The 18,681-nt window shown below is 43.5% G+C and overlaps 1 protein-coding gene across 1 annotated transcript in view; it reads right to left on the bottom strand.

Annotated features, from left to right (window-relative positions):
- Positions 1–13,551, bottom strand: part of LOC138247253 (ubiquitin carboxyl-terminal hydrolase CYLD-like) — a 357,524-nt gene extending 343,973 nt beyond the window's left edge. Inside the window, exon 1 of the mRNA XM_069201980.1 lies at positions 13,112–13,551. Within this exon, the coding sequence (XP_069058081.1) occupies positions 13,112–13,525 (414 nt within the window). The 5' untranslated portion in view covers positions 13,526–13,551. The remainder of the gene's footprint in view (positions 1–13,111) is intronic.
- Positions 13,552–18,681: the final 5,130 nt, after the last annotated feature.

An 18,681-nucleotide genomic window follows, 5' to 3' on the forward strand; every position in this document is an offset into this window, starting at 1 on the left:
ATGAGCTGCTCCGCAACCCAGTGCTATACCTCTCAAATACCCAGGGAGATGAGGTGCAGACACAAAGTGCCATGCTAGAGGTGTTTAGGGAACACCTGAAACGGTTAATACCAACCCAGGGGACCCAGAAAATGAACATCTCGTGGACTATATGTCTGGAGAACAGATCCAAGAGCTGGGCACAGCAGCAGAGCAGGAACTGGACTCAAACCTTACAGTAGAGAAAGTCTGTGCTGCTACAGAGTCACTCCTCATGGGGAGGACATCCGTAAATGATGGCTTTACTGCCATATTTTATCAGGCTTATAGTGCAGAGCTGGCTCCCTATCTACTAGAAATATATGGATAAGCCCAAACGAACAAAGTCCTCCTAATATCAATGCGCAAGGGTACCATTGCAATGCTACTGAAACCCGGAGCAGTGGCATCAGACTGGTCCTCCTAACATTCAATCACGATGATAAATATAGACATGAAAATCCTGTGCAAAATCCTCACAACATGATTGGGACTGAAAGTTGCCCGACTGGTACACCCGGATCCGTGTGGGTTCATACTCGGGTGGAACACCACAATGAACATTCAGCACTTAATGCATGTCCTGCATGAAGTAGAGGACAGGGAGGGAGAATTCACTTGGTATCTATTGTTAACTTGCCAGACTTTAAAGGACTGACAATCATGACAGTGACTGGTTATGCTTAGGGGTGGGTTGAAGTTATGGAGCTTCACTCCATGGAATTTCGTGAAGTCATATAAATACTCTGCAAGATTTCTACAGAGTTCCATGAATGGGAAAAATCTGTGCATCCAGCTGTTCGTGCTGATTTTTTGTGCTAGGAGCTTGTTCCATGCTGAAAAATCAGTGCAAATGACACAATGTGGTAGGCCAGAGGGTGCTGTTGTTCGAGCTGATTTTGCTGCTACTCCGCTTGTAAGGAAATGCCTCCTTGGCATGGTTGCCCCCTGACTTTTTGCCTTTGCTGATGCTATGTTTACAATTGAAAGTGTGCTGAGGCCTGCTAACCAGGCCCCAGCACCAGTGTTCTTTCCCTAACCTGTACTTTTGTATCCACAATTGGCAGACCCTGGCATCCAGATAAGTCCCTTGTAACTGGTACTTCTAGTACCAAGGGCCCTGATGCCAAGGAAGGTCTCTAAGGGCTGCAGCATGTCTTATGCCACCCTGGAGACCTCTCACTCAGCACAGACACACTGCTTGCCAGCTTGTGTGTGCTAGTGAGGACAAAACGAGTAAGTCGACATGGCACTCCCCTCAGGGTGCCATGCCAGCCTCTCACTGCCTATGCAGTATAGGTAAGCCACCCCTCTAGCAGGCCTTACAGCCCTAAGGCAGGGTGCACTATACCATAGGTGAGGGTACCAGTGCATGAGCATGGTACCCCTACAGTGTCTAAACAAAACCTTAGACATTGTAAGTGCAGGGTAGCCATAAGAGTATATGGTCTGGGAGTCTGTCAAACACGAACTCCACAGCACCATAATGGCTACACTGAAAACTGGGAAGTTTGGTATCAAACTTCTCAGCACAATAAATGCACACTGATGCCAGTGTACATTTTATTGTAAAATACACCACAGAGGGCACCTTAGAGGTGCCCCCTGAAACTTAACCGACTGTCTGTGTAGGCTGACTAGTTCCAGCAGCCTGCCACACCAGAGACATGTTGCTGGCCCCATGGGGAGAGTGCCTTTGTCACTCTGAGGCCAGTAACAAAGCCTGCACTGGGTGGAGATGCTAACACCTCCCCCAGGCAGGAGCTGTGACACCTGGCGGTGAGCCTCAAAGGCTCACCCCTTTGTCACAGCCCAGCAGGGCACTCCAGCTTAGTGGAGTTGCCCGCCCCCTCCGGCCACGGCCCCCACTTTTGGCGGCAAGGCTGGAGGGAACAAAGAAAGCAACAAGGAGGAGTCACTGGCCAGTCAGGACAGCCCCTAAGGTGTCCTGAGCTGAGGTGACTCTGACTTTTAGAAATCCTCCATCTTGCAGATGGAGGATTCCCCCAATAGGGTTAGGATTGTGACCCCCTCCCCTTGGGAGGAGGCACAAAGAGGGTGTACCCACCCTCAGGGCTAGTAGCCATTGGCTACTAACCCCCCAGACCTAAACACGCCCTTAAATTTAGTATTTAAGGGCTACCCTGAACCCTAGAAAATTAGATTCCTGCAACTACAAGGAGAAGGACTGCCTAGCTGAAAACCCCTGCAGAGGAAGACCAGAAGACGACAACTGCCTTGGCTCCAGAAACTCACCGGCCTGTCTCCTGCCTTCCAAAGATCCTGCTCCAGCGACGCCTTCCAAAGGGACCAGCGACCTCGACATCCTCTGAGGACTGCCCCTGCTTCGAAAAGACAAGAAACTCCCGAGGACAGCGGACCTGCTCCAAGAAAAGCTGCAACTTTGTTTCCAGCAGCTTTAAAGAACCCTGCAAGCTCCCCGCAAGAAGCGTGAGACTTGCAACACTGCACCCGGCGACCCCGACTCGGCTGGTGGCGATCCAACACCTCAGGAGGGACCCCAGGACTACTCTAAGACTGTGAGTACAAAAACCTGTCCCCCCTGAGCCCCCACAGCGCCGCCTGCAGAGGGAATCCCGAGGCTTCCCCTGACCGCGACTCTTTGAATCCTAAGTCCCGACACCTGGGAGAGACCCTGCACCCGCAGCCCCCAGGACCGGAAGGACCGGACTTTCACTGGAGGAGTGACCCCCAGGAGTCCCTCTCCCTTGACCAAGTGGAGGTTTCCCCGAGGAACCCCCCCCTTGCCTGCCTGCAGCGCTGAAGAGATCCCGAGATCTCTCATAGACTAACATTGCGAACCCGACGCCTGTTTCTACACTGCACCCGGCCGCCCCCGCGCCGCTGAGGGTGAAATTTCTGTGTGGGCTTGTGTCCCCCCCGGTGCCCTACAAAACCCCCCTGGTCTGCCCTCCGAAGACGCGGGTACTTACCTGCAAGCAGACCGGAACCGGGGCACCCCCTTCTCTCCATTCTAGCCTATGTGTTTTGGGCACCACTTTGAACTCTGCACCTGACCGGCCCTGAGCTGCTGGTGTGGTGACTTTGGGGTTGCTCTGAACCCCCAACGGTGGGCTACCTTGGACCAAGGACTGAACCCTGTAAGTGTCTTACTTACCTGGTAAAACTAACCAAAACTTACCTCCCCTAGGAACTGTGAAAATGGCACTAAGTGTCCACTTTTAAAACAGCTATTTGTCAATAACTTGAAAAGTATACATGCAATTTTTATGATTTGAAGTTCCTAAAGTACTTACCTGCAATACCTTTCAAATGAGATATTACATGTAGAATTTGAACCTGTGGTTCTTAAAATAAACTAAGAAAAGATATTTTTCTATAACAAAACCTATTGGCTGAATTTGTCTCTGAGTGTGTGTACCTCATTTATTGTCTATGTGTATGTACAACAAATGCTTAACACTACTCCTTGGATAAGCCTACTGCTCGACCACACTACCACAAAATAGAGCATTAGTATTATCTATTTTTACCACTATTTTACCTCTAAGGGGAACCCTTGGACTCTGTGCATGCTATTCAGATCAGATGTCAAATATCGTAGTTCCATGGTTAAAATGTACTGGTTGGACCAAGTCCTGTGGCAGTGAGTACTTACATGGCAGTATGCATGGTAAATATCGATATTTACCTCTGGTGTTTCAAAGCTTAAGACTATTTCATTCTATTTAAATACCAGAGTTAATTTTCTAAACTTGTCACTCAAAATTTGCAATTGTGAGCAGTCAAGCCTACTCCAGAAGGCAGTTAAGGAATTAGAACTCAAATATAGTATGAAGAGTAATCACGCTTGTTAAACTCACTCTCCAGCTGAGTTATCTTCCAACATGGCCTATTTTAGAGAGGGGATGTAGAATTAAACCCAAAAATGTGCTATGTGAGGTGGTGAAATTAACAAGTAGACACTCTGTAGAACTAATGGATGTTTTATTAGTAGCTTGCAAGATACGTGGCTCCCCTCCTACCAGCAAGAGACCAACTGGCAAGGGAGGAATCCATGCATTCTAACCTTCTTAATGCCATCACATTGGAACTTGCAGTGAATGGATAACTTAAAGATATAGCACATCTCCCTTCCTTTTAATATAAAGACAACTAAATTAGATCTTAAAAACGTGTACCATCAGATTACTTTACAAGAAAATCAAAAAATCTTACAGCCTTCATAATGATGGAAGGAACATTTCAGTTCACCATAATGCCATTTGGCCTTTCTTCTGTGGCCAGCTTTTTCCAATGTATGATGTCTGAAGTTTTCAAAGAAGTGAACAATGGAATCCAAGATTATATTCTTGTATTTGGAAAGACAAAAGAGGAACATAACTTTGTTCTCAAACAAACTTTAAGAAGCTTATCTGAAACTGAGCTCACTTTGAAAAAGATAAAGGCAAGTCTCTAGTTGAAGAAATTGAATATCTGGGACAAACTATTTCAGGTGAAGGAGTCTGGCCAAAAGCCAAACTACTTAAAGCTATACAGTTTGCACCTATTCCATGAGACAAAGATCTATGGCGTTCCTTTATGGGTCTCGTGGAATACTACACTAAATTTGTCAACAAATTTGCTGAAGAAGACAGAGAGTTTGCAAAGTCTTTTGATGAAATGATGTAACTTTGAATGGGAAAAGGAACAACTGTGTGCATTTGATGAAATCAAACAACAAATTTGTAACACAGGTATTTTAGTGCCATTTGATGCCACATTAACAACAGTTTTAACTGTGGATCCCAGTGCCACTGGAATTGGTGCTATTATGTCTCAAATACATAACAAAATGGAAAAAAACTGGAACGGGAAAGATTAGCTGCTGCTTGGACTATGGAATATTACCACATATATGTATGGGGCCTGGAATTTGTGCTCCGCACAGATCACAAACCTTTAGTCAAGGTGTTGACACCAGGTGGAGTTGGTAAAGGATCAGCGAGGCTAACAAGGTTGGCAGCGAGACTTTGGGAATACAGGTACAAAGTAGAGTATATTCCCAGGTGGAAGAATACTCAAGCGGACTGCTTATTGCGTCTCTTGCAAAATTGGAGTGATGAGGACCTAAAAGCAGTGACATATAAGAAACTTGAAGGAGCTGTAGCATGGCTGCATAGGTATGAGACCTTTAAGAAAGGTGTGCTTACCAAGGAGGATTGGAACAGAGAAATGCAACTGGATGAAGTGCTGAAAGAGTTTAACATTTATTGTCAAGAAGTGTAGGAGAGAAAGCACAGTAGCTAATGGGATAAGACCACATTTAAAGATTTTGGAATAGTTATCTTTTGAAGGTCAAGAAGTCATAATGAGGAATGACACCACAAGGTTTGAGGAATCGCATTGCATGTTTGGCACATGAGGGTAACCTAGGACAAACTTTTACCAAGAAACGATTGCGAGAAGGTTTTCGTGGCCTGGTATGGATGATCATGTTAAAAGTTGGGTGTTGAGATGCCAGGAGTGTGAAGACAGTGAAAAAAGGCTCAAAACGGAGTACAGGAAGAGAGAGGACATATTGAGGAGGTAGGGTAACCACAGTGCAGTGTTTGGATTTTATTGGGCCTATGAATTAAATTTAAATCTGAATTAAGATATGCCCTTGTTATGATGGATGTTCATTCTAAATGGCCTGTAGTCAAATTCATAAGGGGGTGACAATCAGAAATACCATTGTAGTATTTTAAAAAGTGTTTCACAAGGAAGGATTTCCCAAAATACTCATTACTGACAATGGAACTCAGCTTATTTTGTTGGAAATTCAGGAATTTTAAGTCATATGTGATATTAAGCAGAGGTGCACTTCACTTAACAACCAACAAGGGAATGATCTCATGGAGAGGGATACCCGATTAGTCAAAGGCACCATTTTGGTGGCACTTCGCAGTGACAGGAGGTGAAAGAAATAGTGGCGGAACTAGTATGGGCACATCGAACCACCATTAATTGAACAATTAAAATGTCTCCCTTTGAATGTATAAGGGGAAGGAAACCAGGTACCAAGTTACTCCGTGCTTGGTTGTCTTTGCAGAGTGATATTGTTATCATCAATAAGGAAGGAGTAGGTATCAAGAAGAGTAATGTGGAAACAGGTGATTGGGTTAAGATTTAAAAATGTCAGTTGGAGGCAGGATTGTCTAAATTTATGGGACCGTTTAAAGTCAAGAGTGTACATGAGTGGCATGTTATTCTTGAGAAAGGAGATAAATGGGACAAGAGGAAGATAGCATTACAGCAAAATGGAGAGAAAAAGGTGATGCCTGATAGTTGCAGTGCCAAAGGCATCAGTGAATATATGTTGATAGAAGTCAAGGACTTGATTGTTAACAGAAGGGAGGTGACGTCTTGTAGATACAGCGCATTTCTGTCCTATCCCGGTGGCGCATGGTGGCCCAGCAAGACACTTGCTGTGCCACACTGCGCCACAGGGGCTTGTAAATAAGCCCCTATGTAACAAAGTGAATTCCAATTTATCTTCATGGAAAGGAATTTATATTATTTAATGTGTACTCATGGAAATGTTGAAATTCATTCCTTTATGACTTGAGAAATGATACACATCTTTGTAAATGTTAGTATAGTTTGTTATTCCTTTTATTTCAATGTTTATCACCACATGACTCTTAGTTACCCGGCATCCAAATAAACATCCTCTAAAGTTTCTGTCCACAAATTGTGTCTTCATACATGCAGTGATCCTCTAAAGGCACATACAGTCCGGTGAAATGATAATGAAAAAGTGGCCACCCTACAGGCTCTTGCAGCAATGGATGGGGACCATGGCTGTTAGGACCAGCAAAGGGAATTTTCCTTTTCCAGGTCTTGCAGTGTTAGACCTGACAGCCTTAGTGTGCTCACCCCCAACTTTTTGCCTGACTCCCTACACTTTTTGACACTGTTTTGCTGGACTCATCACTGCTAACCAGTGCTAAAGTTCATATGCTTCTTCTTAAAAACATGGTAACATTGGTTCTTACCCAACTGGCATATTTGATCTACTTGTAAGTCCCTAGTAAATTGCACTACAGGTGTCCAGGGCCTTTAGATTGAATGCTATAGTGGGCCTGCAGCACTGTTTGTGCCACCCACATAAGTAGCCTCTTAACCATGTGCAAGGCCTGTGAGTGGGGTCTCACTGCCACTTCAACTTGGCATGTAAAAGTACTTGCCAAGCCTTAAACTCCCCTTTTTCTAAATACATGTCACCCCTAAGGTAGGCCCTAGGTAAGCCAGAGGACAGGGTGCTGTGTGGGTATAAGGCAGGACATAAATCTGTGTGTTTTATATGTCCTGGTAGTGGAAACCTCCTAAATTTGTTTTCCACTGCTCCTTTCATAGGCTAACATTAAGGCTACCCTCATAAACTGTTTGAGTGGTAGATTCTGATTAGAAAGGGGTAAGCAGGTCATACTTAGTTCGGCCAGAATGGTAAAACAAAATCATGCTGACTGGTGAGGTTGGATTTCATATTACTTTTTTAGAAATGCTACTTTTAGAAAGTGAGCATTTCTTTGCACTTAAATCCTTCTGTGCCTTACAGCCTGTCTCCAATCCATGTCTGGGCTGGTTGACAGCTCCCTTATGCATTTCACCCAGACAAACATGGGATTCTTAGTCACACCAGAACACATCTGCATACTGAATAGGTCTTCAGGTCTTCCTGGGCTGGAAGGGTGGAGGGCCTGACACTTACATTTCAAAGGACAGTGGCCTGCCCTCACACAAAGTACTGTCAAACCCCCTGCTGAGACCCTGGCAGACAGGGTTGTACTCAAAGGGGACCTTGTGCACTTCAAAACCACTCTTTGAAGTCTACCCCACTTCAAAGGCACTTTTAGGTATTTAAACTGGGTCCCTGACCCTACCAAACTAGACACTTCTTGGGAAAGAAACTCTGCAACCTGCCAAGAGAAAGCGCCTGGCTGCCCAAAGGACTCGACTGGACTGCTTTGCTGTAAAGGACTGATGCCATGCTGTTGTCCTGCTGTCTTGCTGGCCTCTGGCTCTGCTGAGAACTGCTCTCCAAGGGCTTGGACTGAGCTTGCCTCCTGTTTCTTGAAGTCTCAGGGCAAAAAGACTTAGGTGGTCATTATGAACACGGCGGAAACAACCGCCATGTTCATGCTGGCGGTCAAAACACTGACAGCCAGCGACCCCGGAACCCCGCCGGGCAGATAATGAACATTTCTGTGGACCGGCGTGCAGAAACATTGTTTCCGCCGCCGGCTCACAGAAAGGCTCGTCCGGGACATTGACGGTGGCTCCATCAATGCCTCTGTGCGGCAGGTGAAGTTGCACCCGTCGCGCAAATCACTGCCCGAAAATCAGGCAGTTACCTGCGCGATGGGGCTCTGCACTGGGGCCCCTGCACTGCCCATGCAAAGCGCATGGGCAGTGCAGGGGCCGCCAGGGGAGCCCAGGGGCACCCCCTCCGCCAGCCTTTTCCTGGCGGGATATCCCACCAGGAAAAGGCTGGCAGGAAATGAAACATTATCCGCAGGGTAGCGCCTCTACCCTGGCGGATGGAGTTTCAACTCGCCGCCAGGGGTCGGCAGCCCTCACCATGTTCATAATACGGCGGTGTGGCCCGCCATGCCGGCTGGCAGCTTCAGTCACCACTGCCGGCATGGCGGGCCAAACCGCCAAGATCGTAATGAGGGCCTTAATCTCTGCAAAGAAACTCCTTGTGCAGTGAAAATCGATGCCCAGCCTGTCGGAAGTGACGCACAGCCTGTCCAGTGGAAAATCACTGCATCGCTGAACCGGAACAACTTGGCCCAGCTCCCTGAGTGAGAGATCGACGCAGCGCCAACGTTGCAACTGGAATGTCGACTCACAGCCCACTGGATCTACGCATCACCGAGCCAGAACGACACAGCCCTACTTCCTGCGAGAGGAATTAACGCAGTGCCAGCCGTGCACCAGAAATTCCGCTGCATCACCCACTGGATCGATGCAACAGCTGTGAATTAACCCCACACACCAAGGATTTCCACACATCGTACCTTGGTGTCAAAAGACCCCACATTGCAAAGAGGATTCAAGCCTGTGCACCGGAATCTGACGCAAAGTCCTTGCCATATGGAAAACAATTAACGCATCGTCTGCGTGCACCTGGAAAATCCGACGCACATCTACCTTTTTCCACGCATCTCCTCCTCTGCGGTCCTCGTGCGTGTAATTTTGACGCAAACCAGGTACTTTGTGCTTGCAAGAGACAATTTTTGCTTTCAAGAAGTTAAGACTTTTCTTATCATTACCAAAGCGATATTTGATCTTGTGATTCTCAAATCCTGATTGTTTTGACCTTAATTTAACCAGATAAATATCCAAGATTTTTCTAAAACTGTGTTATGTGTTTTTGTGGTGTTCTCACTGTGTTATTGCATCATTGATTGCACAAATACTTTACACATTGCCTTCTAAGTTAAGCCTGACTGCTCAGTGCCAAGCTACCAGAGGGTGGGCACAGGATAATTTGGATTGTGTGTGACTTACCCTGACTAGGATTGCGGTCACTATTTGGACAAGGGTGTATACCTCTGCCAACTAGAGACCCCATTTCCAACATACAGCATTTGAACATGGATGTGAAGCCCAGGGCAGTGGGGCCTCATCCAATGGGCTTTGAAGCACTACATCATAGCTTTGAGGCCAGGGGGTGGGGCAAAGCTCCCATGGGCCTCACCACTATAGATCATGGTGGGGTGGTTCATGGAATGAGACACCTTTCGACTGGTTTTCCAGTGCTACACCATTGTTGTGCGGCCAAAGGTAGAGGGCTCCCCTATCCTGGGTACCTTCCCTGGGCCTTGCAGCTCTAGATCACAGTTGTGAGGTCTAGGGGAGTGGATGTCCCTACCCTATGCCTTGTAACCATGGTGTAGCATTGCCAGGCCATGAGGGGGCCCCTCTCCTCTGGGCCCCTCTCCTCCGGGCCTTGAAGCTATGCTTCTGTGCTATCATGGTCCATGTCCTGTGATGTAATTTCCAGTGATTTTACGCTGTATGCAAACTAGATGGGCCTAACACATTCCTTTGCTGCATGGGCATAGCCATTGGTCAGGGGCATAGCCATCAGCAGTGCAGCAGGTGCAGTGGCACTAGGCCTAGGGGTATTAAGTGCCCAATGTTCCTAAATTATGGCTTTATTTTAATGTGCAGGCAGTGGTCAAGAGCAAAGGAGTGTTTTACTTTGCACCAGCACCCATGGCACCATTGCTGTGCTACTTGCCTCTTTTTCACAGGCATTGCAGCCATGTCCCAGAGCCCGTGAGGCCTGTGAGAGGCCCTCCCTCCCCTGGCCATTGTAGCCGGCCTTGGTTAGACATTCAGGGGAGGAGGCACCAGTCCATGAGCTTAGCAGAGCAGGCGTATGGCTGTGAGACTCATGGAGGGCCTCTCTCTGGGGTGTCAGTAGTGCAGCAGATGCAGTAGCACCAGGGCTCATGGATATTCTAGACCCAAAAAACCCAGATTATGGCTAAGTCTAGCACTGAGAGGCCCAAGGGAGGAAGCCTGCTGTTCTGGTCCTTGCAGCTCTGGTTCATGGCTGCAAGGCCCAGGGCAAGAGGCCCCTCTGAAGGGTGTAGCTATTAATATATCAGCACGTGTAGTGGGACTGTACCCAAATTATGGCTGTATTTTTCTGTCCACAAAATAAAGTACATAAAAAGTGATGGATGAAATGCTTGAATTAATCTTAGCAACTGGTAAATACTCGGGCTGCATCCTACTCCATCTGTATTTTGCACACCATGATGCCTCAGTTGGGACCCACCCATATGTAAATCAGTCTTGACCTTGCTTCAATGTAAAAAGTTCAGACCGAACTACCAGGCCAGGTGCTCCCTGAACCAGAACACAAGCGACCCAGGACAGATGTTGCCCTAGTTAGGGATCATCAACCAGGTATAGCTTGGTTCCAGTGACACTGTGTGCACAGGACCCACATCTGGGCCTACTCATCTCACTTAGGGCTACTCCCTAAAGTCTACAAAAAAGTGAAGAATCGAATGCTTGAATTAATCTTAGCCATTGGTGAGGATGATGCCACCCTATGATCAATTAAGGTCCTCCAGGGGAGCCTCAGATTAGAAGGCCTCTGCTCATACCACTTGCCTTTATATTTTGTGTACTTCCAATTTGAGAGATTTTACTTAGATGATGAGGTACGGACATTTTGTTCTATATTGTTATATCCTTAGACGTTTTATTAAGGTTCTTTGCTCTGTTCTAGACATGGAAGTACTATTGATGATGGTAAATGCCAACCAGACACAACCCTAAAGGCCTGGCCCCTCTCCAATTGGCCTTATAGCCGTAGTCCAGCATTGTGAGGCCCATGGAAATGGGCCAGTTAGTGGGCCTGGTTTGTAGCAGTATTTAAGTGCATTTGAACATATTAGGAGAAATCAAATGAGAGGAGACGTATCTCAACTGAATCTGCATCATGCTACTTTGCAAAATGAAGTGCACTCAGAAACCCTTTAAGTGTATACTAATTATTAGTATCAGAACATTTAAAGGCTTTACAGGATGTTGATGAGGTGTTGTAGCCATGACTCTTAGAAGATGACATTAAATCCTTTTAGCCTACATCTGATTGTATTCTGGTAGTTTCTAGTGTTTTTGGTGTTTTTCAGTGACTGGAGTGATAGCTTTGATAGAAGCCAGGCTATTTTTAACTGGTCATATCTTTTTTGCAAATATCCTACCTTGCACTGGGAATCTGGGAAACCATCTTGGAATCTTAAATCGCACTGGCCTCCTTAACTGCATTCTACATGCTGCAGCACACCTCACTAGAGCACGAAGAAATAGGACCACCTCACAACACTGTGATGGAACTTCACAGGTCCTCCTTGCTAGCCCACACCATCTTCAAGCTCAGCTACATTATTTGCAAGCTATCACAATGTTAACAGTCTACAAATCAGCTACTTTTCCCATCCATCATTCCTTGACTTTCTGCTTGTCATTGACTATGTACAGTGCTCCACTGCTTTTGCCTATGTTTGCACTACACAAATGACACCCCTGCCTTCTTAGATGAGAAGCTCAGCATCTACAGTGGCTCTCCAGAAAACCGCAGTAAGGACACCTTCAGATGGAAAAACGGGATGATATTCTAAAATAAGAAAAAACAAGAAAAGGGTCTTTCCCATCAATGCACCAAGGATCTAGAATGAAATTCCCATACCCATCCGGACAGCCCAGAGTCACCTGCAATTTAGGAAACAGCGAATACTCAATTTAAAAAAAAAAACGAAATAATGATGCAGTCATGATCCACAAATCATCTACTCCTTCTTATCACAAGGTGACTGTGTATTTGACACTGTACAGTGCTTTGCAGCCTTTCGGCTAGGTTTGTGCTATATAAATACCACATACACAGTCTAATGCACTAATCGGGAAACAAATTGTTAGCATTTGATTGAACTTATAAGTTTTGGAGTGACCAAGGCCAAACCTTTCCATTCAGTGTGAAAATATTATGTATTTCCAGTTAATTGAAATGTAAAATATATGTGTGCTTATTTTATTAGTGTAAATATTTGTGATTTTGTTTTACTGATATCTGCGCCAAGAAAGTTGCTTGTTGCAAAGTTGCTCAACAATAGCCAAATAATGGAATTTCTAGGATGTCATTTTCTGTGATTTCACAATGCATGCAAGTTACGGGGACCTCAAACATTCCCTTTCTGCCTGGGGCCCCAAAAGTCATAGTATGTCCCTTGTAGAAGCACCGTAAGAAAGCAGGAGCTATTGAAAAACTCATACGCAGTGGTGTAACAAAACTTAAGGTGATCACTGCTAGAAGTGTTGTATATAGTGGTAATCTTCTCTCACTTGGTTATTGCAAATCTAACAATATTAGTAGCTCAGAAGGATTTTCATTGAACATAAGTAGCTCTCATTACATACATGGTTTTAAGACCGTAATCTTTTCCAGAATGTCCTCGAAGCACATTAACTTAGAGTTTTCTAGCTGACTGCATCGAATTTGTTTAAAATATGATTGAAGAAACGTGGGAAAAGTGACAGTAATGTCCATGTCTCTCACCAGTAGTTCCACTTCGATGCGTAGCTTCAGCAGATCATTGGGATCTGCTTTGTTCATGGCCTCCCAGATGGACACAACAATCCCTACGAGCACCGTCCTGTTGTGCCGGAGTTGAACCACGTCGTTAGGCTGCATAGAACAGATGGAGGCGAGGAGCTCATCGTTGGAGACCAGACTGACCCTGCGTGGCAGACAGACTATGGCGTACAAGAACCCTGCCTCCCGCAGGTTCAATGCCTTGGCAGAGCCTCTCCGCATCAATATATCCGGTTTGTATTTAAAGCCCAGTGTCCGGCCCCTCGTTTGATCTCTGTCCACGTAGTATCCCAGGGAGCCTGGGGCCATCCTTTGTTTGCCCGACAAGAACTCATTGATCACTATAAAATGCTGTCTTGCTTGAAGAGATTGGGCCATTACTTTTCATTCTATGACAAACACAATCTGTGAAACACAAGAAACATGTTATTTTAATGCTGAACCTACAGTCTCTGAAGAAATGTTAGATTTACAAAAAGGGCCTGTGTAGAGCACGTGGGGTGATGCAGGCTCCGGTTAGTATCAGCACTACTGACTTTTAGGAAGCCAGTCTGGTACATGGCATACTAACCGTCCGGAGTTACCAATCTTTTGGAGATCTCCCAATTCCTCATATAGGCTGAGGCCTAAAAGATCACAGTGCATCATGCAGGTAGATAACAACTGAAAACTCTCTATATATTTAATTTTATGGTCATTTAAAGTTACTCATCCCCAAAATGAAGTCCAGGTAAGCCAGTTTATGTAATTTCAACAATAATTCAATCATAAACATCTATGACTTTATTTTTGGGGGGCATTTTATGCATTTCAAAATCCATTTTTATAAAAGAAGTTATTTTTATTCTCATTTTTTTTTAAAAGGACGTATATGTAAGTGTGACTACATTTATCAACATTCAGAAAATCAACACAGAAAAGAAAAGAGAAATTTAAGTTCTGTAACATTTTATATCCCATCTAGTAAATAAGCCCTACAAGATTATGCAGTAGAAACGTGTTAGGCAGTGTGTCGGCTAAAGAAATGAATTGCAAATTAAATTTATTCAGGATGGCAGTCGTAAAATACAGAACCAAAATCACAATAATATTTATTCACATAGTCTTTGATATGTTGATGATATGGATGTTCATCTTGGAGAGAAAATATGGAATGGAGACAATGGATATCAGTGTGTTGATGGTGAAAAAAGAAGCCAGAAAATCCTGTAATTGGAATGTACTTGAGGATATAAATCCTGTAGTTCTGTGAATATATGTACTCCCAGGGGTTTCATGATTAATTGCCACCGCTAGTTCTCTCACTATTTCAATGTGGCAAGTTATGTTAGTAGCAGGGGTTATTTATACATTTATAGCATTACCTTGTTGTCAAATTAAAAAAATAATATGAACATTTTGAAAGGTTAACCGTTTTATAGGGAATCAATCTGCCTTGTTGCCGTTTCCAAAAGTTATTGTGCACGCACATCTGCACCACTTTTGCTCCCTACACCTGAGCAGGTAAGCCATTCTCAAACCCTCATTAGTTTGCTGCCTGAATGTATAAACCAATTTGGCACAACAGTAATCAGTCCTGATTGCCATTGCATTCATTGATCACTGTAAACCCCAAAAAATTATGAAACGAAGCCCCTATGTAGTATCACTTTGAAGGTTCGTTTATATTTTCCCTCTAGCAGAAATTCACATAGTTCGTTCTTTGAGTCCTGTTCACGTGAACATAAGTTCCGGAAGTTTGGCACTGGATATAAGCATTTCTGGAAAGTAACACTAAGTAACAATATAACATGAAGTGCCTCCATAAACATGACTAGGATTTCTACTTTTGAAACCTATCTTAACCAATACAATACCACCAAAGGGAATACATTTGTTTTTCATTAGAAAGCCATAAACACCACATTTTCCTGCATTTTTACTGCTTTGGTCCCTTCTGGTATCAAAGCTGTAGAAGCGCAGTCTACTTGCAAGCACTTTTCTGTGATGGATGCGTCTGCTATGGCACTTCTGTGTCATGGTAAGCTTATCAATATTCCCTTTTGACCACCTGCAAGGTCCCAGTCTCCCTGGACCTACTTTCACTTCCACTTGGGGAGCTTGGCTCACCTCCTTATTCACTGCTCATTGCTGTGTAGTGGGGAACTGACTGATAGCTAAACTATGAGTAGGGTTGCAGTCCATGGGAAGAGGCACCACCATGATGTCACCCTCCTTCAATGCGAGAGGAACAGAGCTTTTTCCTGAAAGCTCGGGTATCAAGATTGTGGCAACAAAGATCACTATGTATGCAATGCTTCTACAATGAATGTTCTCACATAAAGGGTCTCTACTTAACACCCTTGTTCTGATATTTACACAGCAATGAACTGAAAAACATTCCTAAAGAAGCTGCGTCCCCCTCATACAGAAAGACAATGACCATCCCTTGACATCTTCAGCAATAAAGAACAGGCTTGAAAGAGATCAATGCACCATTATTGCCGAACTGAGTTGCCTACAGTACATATATTAACTTAGAAAATATATGAGTGAGTGTATATATATTGCAGACAGTATACTTTAGAACCAGAAGAGACAATCACTGCTATGTGTTTCCAAGTATGTGCTGCAGACAGAACAATCTGGAGCTTGGACCAATTCTGAACCAGTATACTGAATAAGAACTTGGTCATGATACAGGCCCCGGGTCATTAACTTCATATTTCATTCTTATTGCCACCATGTCAAAATGTACCTTGGAAGCTGTTGTGCAGAAAAAAGACCTAGCATCTGATGAAATCACCAGTACAGATTACAGTGATGCATTTAATTAAATCATATTGAGCTGTGTCTGTTCTTTTCCCCCCAAACAGAAAATGCACTAGAATAGAAGCTACTGCACAGAACACAAAGGTAAAGTGCCTTGTACATCCCTTACAAATGCCTGGGAGGAGCACAGCCCACTACCCTCTGCTTTAAAAAAAACAAAGGTCCACATGGTTGGTGAATATCAATTCTTAGCTGTCCTTGTGCTGGCTTTCAAGTAAATACAAAGTTCCATAGGCTCGGCCCAATAATGCAAAATAAACTTCAGTAATAGTGTGTGAACTGAACAGACAAACAACCAAGGCATAGTACAGCATCAGAGTATGCTGCCACCAACGACTGTATAAATAACTGTCTCCATATTAATTCCTTACCAGATGGCTCCTATATGACCACACAGAGCAGAAATATGTCTGGATCAGACAGTACTACCACATTTATTAACCAATTTCTAGATATCTTGATACACTATATAGGGGGAAAAGTACCCCTTGTTGTACATTATAAGGATATTGCAAGTCACTGAGGAGTTCCTAACCATGTAAAAGAATGAGACTAAAAGCCGAGTTGCTTCATAAGGTTATGGAACTCTGAGCTGACTTGCATATATCCTTTATCCATATCATATATGTCAGGGGCTACTTTATCCCATAAAATACATGGTCACACCATCACTCTTCCCACAAACCACTTATAACCTTGGTTCATAGCACTTCCATATGAAAGAACAAGCATGTTTACAAACACGAAGAAAAACAGTGCAAAATTAAAGACATTAAAAACTGGTTACATATTTGGTGCAAACAAATATTAAAAACAGTTCAATAAAAGTCAGTTTAAAAAAACAAAAAGCTGCATTAGCTCAGAATGTGTAGAAATATGCAGAAAGATTCTTGCTTTTCTCTAAGCAGTTAAAAAATAAACATATTCTCTCTGTCATTGTTGCTATTAAAATAAATATAGAGCAGAAGAAAAAAAAGCAACATTCCATTGTTGTTGCTTTAAACAATTCCCTCAATTATACCCCATGACCTGACCTGCCTTTCACCTCAGCTGCTTCCTTGGCGGCAGGCATTGTGGCGTCAGAACTCAACTGTAATAATTTGTAATACTCTAGTTCTGATGTCCATTTTTTATAATCAGCGACTTGGCGTGTCACAAATCACAGAATATAAAGAAATGAAAGAGTACCTGTTTACAGGCATTACAGATTCCCATGTATTATACAGCAGTAGCAGAGCACTAAACACCCCAAGATATAGTAGATCCCATGTTCTATGCATAAAATCTTCCTTCAGTCAATCTTTGTAATTTGTTTGAAGACTACTGCAGCAGAAAGATGTGTTCAATTTTCATGACTAGACTTTTATCTGCTGAAATCAAATCTTAATGGGTGCAAATATATCCCCATCCATATGCATCCTGGAAATAGTGTAGTTCTGTACTGCTGGAAAGATGAGTTTGAGTGCTGGGAAATGAGACAGGCAGGAAGGTGAGAGAAATAATGGAAAGCTACTTAGGAGAGCAAATATAAGTAAACGTTACAGAGAAGAGAATCAGGAGCAGGAAAGACGGAAGGAAGTATTAATTTAATAACAGGAATAAATGAGGGAAGGATGGAAATAAAAACCACATTATTTATAAGCATCGGAAAAACACCATCCTATGATTTTTCATGAAGCACATAAAAAGAAAACAGTGATAGCCACTGAGTTTTACAGGTTTTTAATTTTCTTTTTTTTAAAAACCTCCACCAGACTTGGAAAGCCTGAATCTGACAAACTATTACCTTGATAGCACAAAAGTTCAAAGGGTCATACACGATTCTCAAGCAAGTAAACCCGGTTAGAGATTACTAAATGAATGAATTAAAGCAACCAAGCATGGCAAGAAGTGTCATATCAGCCCAGAGCTAAAGAAGCCCTTTCACTACCCCTAATCTTGGAGTCCCTGAAGTATATGTAGATGGACTGAAAACCACTTACTTTTCACAAACACATTTTACTTATTTTTTTATTTTCAGGGCCGTTGGCAAATTTTGGAAAATGTAACAAAATAATTAAAATAATTACAATTATGGAACTATTAGTTTAAATGTTAAATATGAGCAGCCTGAAATATTTAGGTACATACCTGGCCTCGGTAAAATTCTCTCTGGCCCTTGAATGAGTTATGTCCAATTACTTCTGAAAACTAACTTGATCTAGTAACTGATTAGTCATTATCACCCTTAGGAATTTCCCCTTGGCATTCCGTCCTATTTGGTTAGACTCTCATGGCTATGCCTGGTGCAGTCTAAGGCATTAAAAATGTTGATGTATTCTCATGAACCTTCTAACAAAAGCTGCAAGAAACTGTTAGACTACAGCCCATTCCAGATTGAAATATAGCTCTGAATTAAATTCACATTAATAGGAGATGGCTTTATTAGAATCATCAGATCTTAGGCCCTGATATTAAGTTGTGGAATCATCTGACATTAGGCCCTGATATTAAGTTGTGCTGAATAAGGTGGAGTACTTACCACACCTGGCATAATACCACTACCTCAGGTATTTACCAAACCTAGCAAAATACCTTTACCTCTGTGAGAAGGTTTTAGTGCGTGTGGTAAATGCCTCTTATTTCATTTTTTCAGCTAGGAAATGAGGTGTAGCATATAAAATGAAATTTAACACACTAAATTTCATGTGCTGCCTTTTTCCAGAATTTTTCCTCCAATACAT

Source organism: Pleurodeles waltl, chromosome 7, assembly GCF_031143425.1.
Source record: "Pleurodeles waltl isolate 20211129_DDA chromosome 7, aPleWal1.hap1.20221129, whole genome shotgun sequence".
In the NCBI taxonomy this organism is placed as follows: domain Eukaryota; kingdom Metazoa; phylum Chordata; class Amphibia; order Caudata; family Salamandridae; genus Pleurodeles; species Pleurodeles waltl.